This window comes from Oryctolagus cuniculus, chromosome 9 (genome assembly GCF_964237555.1).
Source record: "Oryctolagus cuniculus chromosome 9, mOryCun1.1, whole genome shotgun sequence".
Taxonomy (NCBI): Eukaryota; Metazoa; Chordata; class Mammalia; order Lagomorpha; family Leporidae; genus Oryctolagus; species Oryctolagus cuniculus.
This window is the reverse complement of record NC_091440.1, coordinates 61376430-61391491: the sequence shown is the minus strand read 5'-3', so window position 1 is coordinate 61391491 and position 15062 is coordinate 61376430. Positions and strand designations below refer to the sequence as shown.

Here is a 15062-nt window from a genome sequence, read left to right as displayed (position 1 = left end):
TCCAAAATATATAGTTTCTTAATCTGTAAAGGGTATAATCAGTTTGTCAATGTGTCAAGCCAAACAACTCCTTCATAAGACACAGTTTGAAATAGTAGGAAAATATTTAGAAAGGTAATTTCCAAAGCAGTCTAGAAGTTAGGGTTCCAAGATACCACAAGATTACCTGTCTGAGAAGATAAAGCTTCAAAATATTCATCCTGTCTTGTAACAGCATTATTTATGATTAAACTCTTGAATGGAACAGATCCAGCCGGTTTAAGTTCTGTCCCCTGCCCTCCTGTACTTAATGAGTTCCACAGCAGCATTGCTGCTGACGATTGTGACTCCTTCTGGAAAAGGCCCTTTCTATTGCCACTTTTTTTTTTTTTTTTTTTTTTTTTTTTTTTTTTTTGGACAGGCAGAGTGGACAGTGAGAGAGAGAGACAGAGAGAAAGGTCTTCCTTTGCCGTTAGTTCACCCTCCAATGGCCGCTGTGGCCGGTGCACCGTGCTGATCTGATGGCAGGAGCGAGGTACTTATCCTGGTCTCCCATGGGGTGCAGGGCCCAAGCACCTGGGCCATCCTTCACTGCACTCCCTGGCCACAGCAGAGAGCTGGCCTGGAAGAGGGGCAACTGGGACAAAATCCGGCGCCCCGACTGGGACTAGAACCCAGTGTGTCGGCGCCACAAGGCGGAGGCTTAGCCTAGTGAGCCGCGGCGCCGGCCCTATTGCCACTTTCAAACTAGATACAACCTCAGTGTAACATCTTTGTAATATTTTACTGGTCCTGAGAGAGACTTTCTCATGTGACATTACAGTATCCAAAACCAGTCCTTAAGCAATTATACATTCCTTGAGTATGTGCTAACCTATCAAACTGAAAAACAAGGCCAAATCCCAGGAGAACATACCAGTGCCTACCACCTACATTTATAATCCAAATGCAGTTAGAGTCACATTTGACTGTTTGATTTAAATGGAATATCAAAATTTTTTATATTTTGTGATGACATAGATATGATTATCAAAATATTTCAACATTAAATATCTTACGTTATGCCATATTCATATTGTATTTTCAAGAATAAAAACTTAGGGGCAGGATGACTAAGTAGAATTACTATTTTAGTGTAAGGAGAGGAATGTTTTCCATAGGGTTACACTAACAGCTGACCTATATTTTCTTCAGTTTGTGTTAATTCTTTTATGTCCTTCAGAGGTTAGGCCATGATAAAGTTATGACATGGTATTTGTCATATTTTTCTATCTTTCTTTTTATCAATACATCTGTCACATATCATTGTATATTTATTTCTGTCATACTCTTTTTATTTATTTATTTGAAAGTCAGAACCACACGGGGGGGGGTCCTCCATCTGATGATTCACTGCCCAACTGGCCGCAACGGCTGGAGCTGCACCCATCCAAAGCCAGGAGCCAGGAGCCTCCTCTGGGTCTCCCACGTGGGCGCAGGGGCCCAAGGACCTGGGCCATCTTCCACTGCCTTCCCAGGCCACAGCAGAGAGCTGGATCTGAAGTGGAGCAGCCGGGCCTCGAACCAGTGCCCATACAGGATGCAAGTGCTTCAGGCCAGGGCTTTAACCCACTGCATCACAGTGCAGCTCCCTGTCATTTTCTTTATTATTGGGCTTTTCCTTCTTAGGATGAATAGGCTTCATTTTGCCAAAGCAGGATTTGTAGAGACTTAGTTATCCTTCCAGCTATATACATACAGCTTTATAAATAGATAAAATAAACAAACACCCACCCCATCCCCATCTTTACTGTTTCTTTGATGGCCCTTGCTTCCTCCTACTGTGTTGTGGCTGGGAAAATAATGCAGTTAGTTTGCTCCTTCATCTGCTAAGTACCTTATACATACTTTCCTTCTCCCATCTTCGGACTGTCATGTTCCTATTTCCAGTTGTTTCAGCAATAAGGAAGTAATGCTTGAGCCAAACTCTGAGTAGGCATTAACCAGGTGAAGGGTAGGAGGAGAAGAATAGCAAAACAGGGTACACCCTAAGGTGAGAACAAGTTCAGCGTTTTTTTTTTTTTTTTTTTTTTTTTTTTTTTTTTTTTAAGCAACTGAAATACAGGCAGAGTGGATGCAGCACAGCTGAGTGAGGGGCCAGGCGTCTGAATGAACAAACAGAACCTTGAAGGCCTCCATAAAGCTGTGGGTCTTTGTTCTCATGGAAATGGGAAGCCACTGAAAGGTTCTGAGCAGAAAAGTGACACACTTGATGAATAATGTTAACATTTCACTCCAGTATCCACGTGGAAATGGACTGGAGAGAGAGAGAGAGTAGCAGTGTAAGGCCAGTTAGGGAGCTACTGACCTCACTGAACAAGCAAAATCTGACACCGTAGCATGGAGTCAGATTCTGGAAAAGAGACAGAGAGAAATGAATGGAGATTAGAATCAGCATGGCTTGGTGATGGGCTTAATGAATTAAGGGGGGCTACATAAGGAATAGGAAGGTGCTAAATATGACTGCAGGTTGCTCTGTCTTGAGGTTCTGGGGGCCGGGGCATGCTCTACAAACACAGAGCACTGGAGAAAGGGCCCAAGGGGAGCCGGACGCATCAAAGTTAGCTCTGGGCATGTTCAGATCAACATTCCTGTGTAGTGTCAGTAGTCAGTTGGTGATAGAACCCTAAAGTTTTTAAATGAGGTCAATCAGGGCTGGAGAGATGACTGGATGTATTTGTAAGTAGCATGTGCAGCATTGGGGAATGGTGAGATTACCCAGGAAGCAGGTAATCCCAACTAACATTTTGAAACTTTCTCTCACAGGGTTCACTCTTCCAACAGCTACGGTGACAGAGAACAAGGGAAGGCTGTTCTCCAGCTTCACAATTTCGTGCTACACAAGGTCCTTACTGTGAAATTTCCCTTTGTCCCACACTGTTTTAGTATCAAATACAAATTTCTTTAAAAGAAAAATTTTAAGGGAGAGAATGCAATTTTCATTAAAAATAAAAGCAAACAGAACAAAAAAACCCATGAAAACCTAAAAGGAAAGTTTACTAAGATAATTCTTAATCTTATCTCCTTTCTACTCCTATCTTTTTCCAGCCTGTCCCTGAAGCTCTGCCTCAGTATATCTGTGAGCTTCGGTTCTGCAAATATTTACTTCGTTCAGTGTGTGGCAGAGTGTATGTGTGACATGTGTTCACCCATGTCTGCATGTACTTATGTAACACACATATATATGTATTTATATAATACACATATAAATGTATTTATATCCATGTGTTTTTTAGACACACACATACACACAAATGTGTTCCTTGAATGTATGCTTATTCGTGGCCAATGAAATGCAAGCTTCAAGAAGGTAGATATCACCTAGAAAAGCAGGCATAATATATTAATCAGTAACTACTCAATAAATATTGTAGCCGTCCCAGGATATCATATGTTATACAGATATAAGGAATGTAAAGATCCCTTGTATTTAATTTTGTTGTGTGCTATTTTCAAGTCAATATTTGCTTTATGAACTCTAAAAATGTATATATTTTGCTATGTTCCAGATTTAAGACTCTCAACCAAGGTAGTGAATTAATCTATTATTTTGTTAATGCTGAATACAAATGTTTAGATGTAAGTAGGACTTACCTTTGATGTGCTAAAACTATGACTCTGTTTAATAAAGATCTCTACTTTATACTATCCATTATCTGTTTAAAGAGCTCTGCTAACATACTTGTAGATTAAGGTACAACAATCCATGAATTTGTTAGAAATTCACTATATCATCATTCTATGCATACATATGCATTCTATGCGATTTGTCAGAAATTCACTGTATCATTATTCTTAATCTACAGGAAAAGGAACCATTCAATAATGTCATTTATTAGAATTTTTAAATGGCAGTGTGAAGTAAGAAAACATAAAATGACAGAATCCTGTTCCTAACTGTTGGACAGAACAGGGTGCTTTCCCTGTTTCTACTATTGAGTCTTCACCCAAAGAATAAAAGCAAATTGCTACAGACCATGAATTAATGATTTTCCCTCTCTGTTATAAATGACAATTAGGCTATGAGCTACTTTCTAGCAAAAGCTAGGTATAATTTTTCCATCACTTACTCAAGAAAGTAATACATTTCTATTAAAGAAAAGTCAAATTTTAATACATAATGGAAAAGAAATATGAATTTATTCATCTAGTTGTTCATGTTTGCCTAAGAAAGGTCAAACAGAAACACAATAAAACCACAGGACTATAAGTAGTCATTGCTATGTCTCTCATCTAGTTCTATATATTGGAAGCACTTTGTTATTGATATTTTTAATCAATTTTTAGTTGTTAACCATGTATTACATTTTTAAAAGTTATTTTTAGCAACAATCATCACCTTCCATGCTGATCCAATAAAAGGAACTAATGGAAACAGGATCTGTTTGGAAATATTAGCACAGGAGCCATCAGACCAATGGATGCACAGAAAAATTAGCAAATTCATGCTGAACTTTAGTTGTAACAGAGGGTGAGCTTGATGGGAAAACATTGCAGATGTTCTTGTGTAGAAAGCATACCAGGGACTCAGACCACAGAGCAGTGAATGTTAGAATACTGCACATTTCACAACATAAGCCAAGCTAAAAGCACATAACAGAAGAGGCACAGAAGAAAGGATTCTCTTTTGCCAAAAAATGTTTCAAGAGCAGAAGGGTAGCACAAAGGAAATACCTTAAGATCTCGCCTTTCCAGATGCAAAAGTTCAGCCCCTCTGATGTCATGGCGGATGAAGATTTCTTTGTACTCTCCCAAATTGAGCAGATCCAGCCAAGCAGCAACTTCCTCTGTGCCCCATTTCTGAACTACCAAAGTTAAGAGCAAAACCCCCTTAATTTCTACATGCTCAATGCATCACAAAGCAAAAGTTGGCCAAAGAAGATGCAAAACAGAGTGCAGCTGCAGCTAGCAAAGGAAAGGGTAAAGGTGTTCATTTCAACAAAACTACAGTTCCTTTATTTCCATGCAGGTTACACACTATCAATCAACACAAAGAGCTGACTGTACAAGGACATTTGCTGCCATGCACCCATGCCTTTACCTTTCATTCAATTTCATCAAAGCAACCCCACTACCCGGTATGTATTGAAAATGTATTTTGATTATTTGATTATTAGGATCAGTGGTGCAAGGTCTAAATAAGCTCTGGTGAAGTCTGTAAGAGCACGTATGAAAAGTTACCATTGGAAATGAGCTACAAACGATAATCAACATTTAAAATCTGATGCGGTATATTTCATTTTGTACAAGTTTTCTGTATTAAGGTCTTGGTGAAATCAGGTGTTACCTTCATTCATTCTACTGCTACTGATAATTACAGCAATAAATGTGCTGTTAAACCAATTTAATGTCATTTAAAAACTGTCAGCATTGTTCTTTAAGGTGAGCTGCATTATGTTCTTTTTTAGTCTCTATAATCATTTTTATACATTTTATTCAACATTGATTAGAATAATAAAAACCTATTTATTTGCAACATTTGGACTTTTAAATGTCCTTCAATAACTGCTTTATGAATATCATAAACAAGGTTTCCCATCAGATAGCTAACTCAGAACGATTATAAAATGATTTAATTCTGAAAAGCAGCCACTGTTACATACACAGAACTTGAAGGTACTTCACCCCTAGGACTGCAGTGAGTTTAATCTCAAAGGAAAGGTAGAGAAAGAAGTAGAAAAACGGTAGCAAAGAAGGCTTTAATCTTTGCTTGAGAAAGCAAGCATCACAGCACACGGTCATTACCAAGGCTTCAAACAGTGTCCTTCAAACAGGAGAAAGAGAATATAGAACTTGAGGTGAAAATATACTAAGCAAGTTAAACGAGTGAATAAAAGCATCTGTGTTCAATGGAGCAAAACAATCTAGAGTTTGAACTTTGAAGACAAAGAACAAGTTACACACTGATGCTGTGAGCTGCTATGGCCAACGAAAAAGATCCACTTGAAGAAACACATGGACATCTGCCCAAGAAAGTAGCATCAGCTTAGCAAGCACTTCATTTTCTTGTGGGCTTCCTCACTACAGACACCTACTGATATGCTGACAAACTCTAGGCATGATATCTTGTGGGAACATCCCCCGCTTTAAAGTGTACAACTCAATGCTATTTAGAACACCCACGATGCTGTGCAATGCTCACCACTACCTAGCTCCAGAACATCCTCATCAACTCCATGACATCACCTGAACAAGTAAATTTTTCCATCTTGTTGTCCTTTCCCTTCCAGTGTGGACCACCTACCAGGCTGTGAACTGGCCTTCTGCTTCTGAACCTTTTCCTTTTTAAATTTCGGCACTATTCGGAACACCGTGCTTCTACTGTTCCTTTTGGCACAATCCATAGAGGGCTCCTGTTCAAATTGAGCAAAAAAAAAATTTTTTTTTTCAGGACATTCAGAGAGGAAAAGCCAATACTTAGAATAGAGATATAACAGGAATAGGTTATAAGCACTAAATGCTAGAATAGTGATTACTTCTTTCAAAAAAGTTCATGATACAATGTATTGTTGAAAATGTTCCAATTCCCATAATATGTATGTGTTCACAAAAATGCATTTCTGGCTAAAGACCAGTGACTTTGGGGGCTGGCATTGTGGTGCTGCAGGTTAAGCCGCCACTTGCAATGCTGGCATCCCATATCAGAGCACTGGTTCTAGTCCTGGCTGCTCCACTTCCAATCCAGCTTCCTGCAAATACACCTGGGGAAGCAGCAGCAGAGGATGGCCCAACTACTTGGGCCCCATGTGAGAGACCTGGATGGAGTTCTTGACCACTAATTTCAACATGGCACAGCCTTGGCCTTGTGGTCACTCGGGGAAGGAACAAATGGATAGACGATCTCTCTCTCTCCCCACCCCTTTATCCCCTCTCCCTCTCCCTCAAATAAATAAACAAATCTTAACAATAACAAAAAAGATGAATGCCTTCAAAAGTAATAATCAAAATTTATTTTCCCCTAAAAATCTCCTTTTCCAAGATAGGTTCAAATGCTACTGTTAGAAGACCTACATTCATAAAGAAACAGGCTGAAGTTTACATACCTCATCCTCATTTGGGTGCAAAATATAATAGAGCCAAGGGATCTCGGTTAGTTTCTGTAACTCCACCTCCACAGAGTGTAGGGCACTGGACACCCTCTCTTCATGTGGAGACTCCAGCTGCTATTTATCAGCAGATCAAACACAAAACAAGCCTCAGTGACCAACCTCCAACAGAAGATTCATTTTATCTGGACAGTGAGCATCCTCACCTTTTATAAGAACCATTTTGTTTAAGTAAAAGAATAGAGCAAATTCTTTAATGTTGACTTTTGTTTAACAACCTGGGAAATCCTGGTCTGATCCCTAGAGATGATGGAAGTAGCCGGTGTGACTGTGACTTCGATCATTTCACAGAAAATGGACTGCTTTGGGTGTTTTCTTTTAAACATAACCCCCTTTCTTGCCTCCCTCCTTCTTTCCAAGCATCTACCCATTCTTTTTGCTTGTACTACTGAGTTGTCTCATTATTCTATTCACTCGTGCCAAAAATCCCTCTAATTTCCACAGGTCACTATCTGAATAAATAATAATTTTTAAATTGACCAACCATTTGTCATATAGAAAAGAACTACACAAAAGTCTCCTAGAGAATTAAAGAAATGAATTTCACATACATTTGTCATGAAAAGTTGTGTTAAATACCAGGCAAAACAAAACAAAACCCTAAATGGCTTATAATCTGCAATAGGCTTTGGATACTTTGGAGAGAATTTAGCTGGTCACCTATTACCACATTTACCCACTCAAATAAGTTATTAAAAATTCACTGATTTACAAGTTCAATAAATAAATAAAGGTGAAATAAACACTGCCCGGCATGGAACTGGAAGGCAGCTGACTACATCCTAGTTTTGCCCTTGTTACTATCAAGTATACAATCAAGAGAAGGTTACTTGATCTCAGGAGCATCATCTCCTCTTCCAGACACAGCACAACATGACCAGATTATTTCCAAGGTCTCTTGCAGCTCATTAATATTTTTTTAAAAAAGATTTACTTAGGGGCCGGTGCTGTGGCGTAGTGGGTTAAAACTCTGTATGCAGCACCGTCATCCCATATGGGCACCAGTTTGGGTCCCAGCTGCTCCACTTCCCATCCAGATCCCTGCTAATGGCCTGGGAAAGCAGTGGAAGATGGCCCAAGTGCTTGGGACCCTGCACTCATGTGAGAGATTCAGAAGAAGCTCCTGACTTTGGCCTGGCCCAGCCCTGATCATTTTGGCCATTTGGAGAGTGAACCAGTGGATGGAAGATCTCTTTCTCCCGCTCTGACTTATACATAAATAAGATAAATCTTAAAAAAATTATTTATATATTTCAAAGCCAGAGCTACTTGGGCCATCCTTTGCTGCTTTCCCAGGCACATCAGCAGGGAGATAGATCAGGAAGTGGAGCAACAGGGACTTGAACCTTACGCATGTGGGGTGCCAGCACCACAGATGGCGGCTTAACCCACTGTGCCACAGCATCGGCTCCTGATCAATACTTTTGAAAATTAATTTAAAATCAAACCATTTCTATCCATGATCATTCACAGAATTTTAGAACTATAAGTGAAGAGCGAATAGTGCTGTTGTTTATTATGGACATTCAGTTGTTGCTGGATCCCTAGTTATTTAAGGTATCGGCCATTTCTAGTAGCAAATAAAACATGGAGCTTCTCCAGCATATTGTGTGAATTTGCCACTCTCTTTTTGCATCCAAGAATATAAGTCTCACAAAATTTTTTAATGGTTATGATATATTCGTACTAACAGTAAAATAGTAAGTCTTAGTTGTACTCAAGTGTCATTAACTATTGTAAAATCACCATTGACAAAGGTTTGGGCAAAACTGACTGGTATACATTTTAAACCAAACATCCATAGTTGACAATAACAGAAAAGAGTTCTTCTGTATTAATATATCTGATAATTATAATATATATTATCAGATAATATATCTGATAAGATCTACAAAGTAATACTGAATGGATACTTGTGGTGTCAAGCATAAAGTTATGCTTGCACTTCCTGTCAAAAACTATTTTAAATATTCAAATAACACAGAAGTACATATCCTCAACATAAAAATTAGGCCAGAAGTCACAGCTCATTGCATTTCCTATAGTACTTATGTTAGAAGAGTAGTAGAATATACTAGTTACCAATGGTAGTGCCAAAAACAATCAAAAAGAGAGCCCCACTGGTTTTACCAAAAAAGATAACCAACGTTTCTTCCTAAAAGTCTTCCTTTGTGGCCATAATAGAAGCTACTGCCTCTTGCGCCAAGGATCCAGTGTTTTAGTTTCTACTGCAGAGAACAAGAGCAATGGCCTTTGTGCAACCGCTAGGCTTCTTTTCCTGAGCAAAGGATGTTCAACAGTTGGCAGTGTTCTGTGCCACAATCAATCAAATCACTTCAGTATATACCAGTGTATATATATATTCAGTATATACCAGTTTGCTAGGCTGGTATATACTTCCCACCCATTTACCACTATGCCAAGAACTGTGACTTTCAATATCACTATTATTTAGGTTTGCATTTGCCTAAGATTAAATTACTATCAAAAAATGTTTCAGGATTACCACCAATCAACTAATCAGACTTTTTACAAGGAAGGGAAAACTAGATAATGCTTCAGGCCTACTACATGGTCACATGCAAGGATTAATATGCCACAATCAAACTCTAGGTGGTAACAAGATCCAATATGCTGGAACATTTGAAAATGGTGAGGGATTTTTTTTTTTAAGAAAGGCTGACTTTGGATAATTTACATAGAACATCCATGGGGCCGCAGCATATGTGGCTGAGGTCTATGGACCATGGGCAGATTCGGACTTGACCTATACTTGATATCCAGGGTCAATTTGGATTTAACCAGAGATAGTTCTTGAAATTGCCTACTTGAAACACTGATTAGAAGGTGTGCTCTTTTCAGGACTATCCTAATCATATTCCAAACATCAATTCACAGAACAAACCCATGAAACTTGTACACCTTTGTGCAAACTGAGTACCCAAGGAACAGCTACTGCACCTTGGCTAGCTCAAGTCTCCCAAGGCTGACTGGGGAGAGCTGGAAGGCACAACGTCAGGATGGCATGCACAAGGGAATTCTCCGTACCTGTCAGTCCCAGTCATAACCCCCATTGTTACACATACATTTCCTGGAAGGCAAAAGTTAGGGGGAAAAGGTGGAGGCCAGAGGGCTGCTCCTGTCTTACAATCTGTGGAACGTGTGTTCCCGGGGAAGGGAAGGCCCACACATTTTTTCCATCATCCTTGTGTTATCCATCTTTTCTTTGTTCTTACCAGAGGAACTCTGCCAACTAGCAAAGATTCTGTTTCATTATACAGTGCCTTCACATTGATGGCTATTTCAGTTGCGGTGTCTCTGGTAAGACTCTAGAAAAGAAGAGTATCAAAGACACGCAGTTCTGTATTAAAGTGGGATCCACCATCAGTAAATACGTTAAATTTTAGCCTCATGACTTAAATTCACATCACAAAACATTTTTGTAAACTCCAAAACTTCTCTTAGAAATTTGATATCTTGTACTCAGGTTTGCTAGTACAATTATCTCTTCAATTATTACTATCACAGAACCACAAGATCACACTGCCAGCAAGGAATATGTTCAGGGCCGCATCGGCTACCTACAAATATAGAAATGCTAGTCCCAACACACACCCAACATATAAATGTTCCCATAAAAAAGTTAAAGAAAAATTATGTCTCAGCAGGGGCATTTTCTGATTATAATTATTCCTAAATACTCTCTTTCACTCAGGGGTTCTAACCAGATTGTGTTACTATCAATTGAATAAATAATAAAACAATACTATCAATTTTCTCTATACTGCTATATATATATAGATATATATGTAACACATACTATAGCACATATCTTCTCCATTCTGTTAACATCTACGTTAAAAACTTTAAAGAAGCATCAATTTCCTATTTAGTAAATCCAACTCAGGTATGAACAGTGCAATGTACCACCCGAGGATAGAGGAGCAGCTCGAACACAATGTACATGGATGATATCTAGCTCTGCCCTTTATCAAGGGGCGAGGGAGAAGGCAGAAGGAATAAGGAAGGACAGCGGCCTTCAAAACAGAGTAGAGGAAAGATGGCTAGACGACAGTGACTGACGGTGAACTTTTAAAAAAGGAGAGAATTTAAGGGTGGGAATGAAAACTGGCAGGGAAAGGAAAATGGAGAATTTGACTACAAATTCTTCAGGTAGAGACTCAGATTTAGCTGCGTTAAGTTTCTTTCATGAGGTGTCTCTATTTTACAGAATTAAAACATACACGTAACACCAAAGAATCTGTGGAATGAGAATTTACCATTAGATCCTCACCTCCGGGCACCTTGGGTTGGCCTTATTCAGTGCATGTGAGCATGCATTCACAGCGTGGGCCAGTTCTTGCTCCAAAAGACAATGAATTGTGGCTGCATCACATATCCTGGAAGCAAAAATGACACAAGTCAATAAAACCTTTATTTAAAAGCATTGCTGATTTTCTGTGACATGTACAAGTAGTAGGATAAAACAAGTAAAGAATTATGCAAAGATTGGTAAGGAAAACAATTTGTAATTATGAATGGTATGGGATAGACTTAACAAAATTCAAACACCATCACAACAAAGAATAGTAAGTCAAAATGAAATAAAAAGGTTTATTATCAGGAATAAACATACTGAAGTGCTATTTGGAAGAGTAAAAACATAGAAATACTTCATTTTGCAGAATCATTGGAAAGTAAGAGTGGTCACATGTAGAATGTTTAACGAACCTTCAAATATAAGAGACTTGGGAGAAGTACAATGGCCATATTTATCATCTACATACTAAGAGCTTCATAAACATTATCTAAGTGGATATTCACAGCTTACAAAGGTAGCCGTGATTAATTCAGTCCATTTATACATGAAGACGTGGAGAGACTGAGTGGTAGAGCTAAGATTTGAATCTTAGTCTATTCAACGCAGCCTAGTGTGCTGATATATATACATATTTTTTGACAGTCAGAGTTAAGACAGTGAGAGAGAGAGACAGAGAGAAAGGTCTTCCTTTTCCCGTTGGTTCACCCCCCGAAATGGCCATTACGGCCGGTGCGCTGTGCAGATCTGAAGCCAGGAGCCAGGCGCTTCCTCCAAGCACTTGGGCCATCCTCCACTGCCTTCCCGGGCCACAGCAGAGAGCTTGACTGGAAAAGGAGCAACAGGGACTAGAACCCGGGGTGCCGGCACCGCAGGCAGCGGATTAGGCAAGTGAGCCGTGGCGCGCCGGCCAAGTGTGCTGCTATTTAAACCTTTAAGAATAGTCCTGGAAAGACAAAATCCTGGAAGGCACTAAAGACCAAAGAAGGGAAAGGAGGAACAGATCCACTGATTGCTACAAAATAACATGGCTGGCAGATAAGCAAGAATGCAAGACTAGTCCAACACTTGTTGTTTGCCACATCTTTAAGGAGAATGGTTGTCAATATGGAAAGGATAGAACAAGAAAAGGAAAAGGAGCCCTATCTAAATGAATCGAGACTAAAGAGAAAGAGTTTCATTCTTAAGGATCCCACAATTGATACCCAAGGTACAGTGGAACTTGCAAATGAACCATAGCATTGTTATTAATAACCTTGAGACATGGAGAATGGGTTACTTAGAAGAGCAGAGATGGGTAAATGTTACTTTCATTTTCAAAGAAAGGGAAAGAGGTACAACAATCTCAGGTTGACATTCTAACTGCCTGAAGAGTTAAAATTGCATATGTGCGGGTGTAAAAAGTTAAGCTTAAGCTTACAGGTTTAAACCTTCCTGGTGCAGCTGTGAAATTAAGACAGAGTGAAGTAGCACCTTGACAGTAGGGACTCCATTTTGGAGCACTTGAGACGCCATTCTGGGAAAGCACCCCCCCACCGTGAGACTCTGGTCTGAAACTATGATCTCAAATAGTCGGACAATAGCAGTGCACTACATCACCCTTGGCAGAGCACAAAAACCCCCTAGCATGATTGCTCAAGCTTAAAAGTAGAAAGGTTGCATCTGGGTTACCTGGGCTAATAATGAAGATGTGATTTGTCTATGTCTTAAGATCATAATTGCTGATTGTAAGATTTTAGCAACCACTTAGCAACCGTGTATTCTCTCCCCCCTCCCGATTTTGCGGTTTTTGCCTTTATAAACCCTATACTTCAGTTCCTCGAGGCTGCTCTGTTCTGGTCTGATCAGAGAGCCCCAGCATGCTGGAAAAATAGTAATAAAAAAAAAAAAAAAACCCTTTGCAATTTGCATGAGTCTCTTGGAGACGTTCCCCAGGCGGTGGGTGTTTTTGGACCCTAACATGCCCAGTGAATTCCCCCACACCCAGGAATTTCTAGTGTAATTTACATTCCTAATTCTCCAGGGAACTCATCATTGTCCCCTGTCCAAACTCTCCTCGTTATGGTGATTTTTACACTCACAGAGCCCATTTATCCCTTTCCTTTTTGTCTACCAAAATTAATTTGTGTGTGGTCTGGAAATTTGTCATATATTTGTCAGAAACTGGTTCTTGGGGCCCAGCACTGCGGTGTAGCAGGTAAAGCCTCCGCCTGTGGTGCCGACATCCCATATGGGCACTGGGAAAGCAGAGGAAGACGGCCCACGTGCTTGGGTCCCTGCACCCACTTGGGGGTCCTGGAAGAAGCTCCTGGCTCCTGGCTTTGGTTTAGCCCAGCTCTGGTCATTGCAGCCATTTGGGGAGTGAACTAGTGGATGAAAGATCTCTCTTTCTCTCGCTCTCTCTAACTCTACCTTTCAAATAAATAAATAAATCTTAAAAAAGAAACTGGTTCTTGGACTCTTTTGTTTGCCCACAACTAACCTGGGAACGGCGTTAATGTTTATATTTCGTACTATAGTCCAGAACTCTTAATCAATTATAGGGCAATAGGTAAGTGGGTGACACAATGTAAAGGTCATATAAAATGGGGAAACAAACAAGAATGGTAAGTGTTGGATTAAGTCAGCCATCGTATTTCAGGAAGTGTGTGGTTTGGACTGCAGGGGACACGAGTGTGTGTGTGTGTGTGTGTGTGACAGAGGACCTGATACTGAGGTACCCGTGAGGCAGCAAATAAGGAAGAGTAAATCCATGTCTTGTAGATCCCACAAATGACAGGAGCAGTGTATTCAAACTGAGGAAAACAATAATGCCACTGGCTCAGACCTGAGTTCTCAGAGTACAAAAGCCGGAACCCCCGTACCTTGTAATGAGCTCCTCGGCCGCCTGGGAACACAGCTGCATCTGGGACACCTCTTCCGTCGCCAAGTCAACGGCGTGCTGGATGTACAGATGGGTTCGAAGAACTGGTTTACCAGAATCACACTTCTGTTTATCTTCCCAAGACTTTAGAGTGCTTTCAAAGGCCTAGTTAACATCAATATCGCGATGAATAGAGCGCTGAGCCCCATGCAAATGTGTATTTAGATCTTACATGAATGTCTTCGAAACCACAATCGCATTTTCTCTAATCTGATGCCTCATTAAATAAATCATTAATAGTAGAAAAAAAGCCACTTTAAAGTTTTCAAATGTACTGTGACAAACAACAGTAATGTAACTGGTGAAAGTGAATATATTATTGAAAAGAAAAGATACTATGCTTCTGTCTTTAGTATTTCTTCAATTTACGCTTTAACCAACTATTTCATATAGGCTAGATAGATAGTCTGGATATTGTCAGTCTTCTTTGTTAAGAGTTGATCTTAACTAAAAATACTTATTCCAGGAAAGGCACAACTACAGAGACAGGGAAGTGATTAACGGCTGCCAGCAGTAGGGGTCAGGGTGAGAGAGATGAACAGGAAGACTACTGGGGAATTTAAGTGAAGCTATTCTGTGTGACACTGCAATGGTGCATGCACGTGATTACACATCTGTCACAATCCAACAGATGTGCAACATGAAGAATGATGCAAGCTAGGGACTGCAGTTCGGAGCAAGACATCAATAATGGCTT

The 15062-nt window shown here is 39.9% G+C and overlaps 1 protein-coding gene and 1 long non-coding RNA gene across 10 annotated transcripts in view; one reads left to right on the top strand and one right to left on the bottom strand.

Moving 5' to 3' along the window:
* LOC103349063 (uncharacterized) overlaps positions 1 to 3666 on the top strand; it is a 40211-nt gene extending 36545 nt beyond the window's left edge. Inside the window, exon 4 of the long non-coding RNA XR_011378783.1 lies at positions 2785 to 3666. This is a non-coding gene — a long non-coding RNA (uncharacterized lncRNA). The remainder of the gene's footprint in view (positions 1 to 2784) is intronic.
* Positions 1 to 15062, bottom strand: part of DGKH (diacylglycerol kinase eta) — a 234059-nt gene that overhangs the window by 31920 nt on the left and 187077 nt on the right. For 4 of the 9 annotated variants that reach the window (XM_002712967.5, XM_051850642.2, XM_017343496.3 and 1 more), the window contains 6 exons: positions 14307 to 14470; positions 11419 to 11524; positions 10361 to 10453; positions 7062 to 7181; positions 6263 to 6371; positions 4693 to 4823 (listed from right to left, as the gene is read on the bottom strand). In XM_002712967.5, the coding sequence (XP_002713013.5) occupies positions 4693 to 4823; positions 6263 to 6371; positions 7062 to 7181; positions 10361 to 10453; positions 11419 to 11524; positions 14307 to 14470 (723 nt within the window). Of the gene's footprint in view, positions 1 to 4692; positions 4824 to 6262; positions 6372 to 7061; positions 7182 to 10360; positions 10454 to 11404; positions 11525 to 14306; positions 14471 to 15062 lie in introns of all 9 variants that reach the window. The other 5 variants (XM_051850644.2, XM_017343497.3, XR_011378780.1 and 2 more) reach the window with 4 other exon arrangements.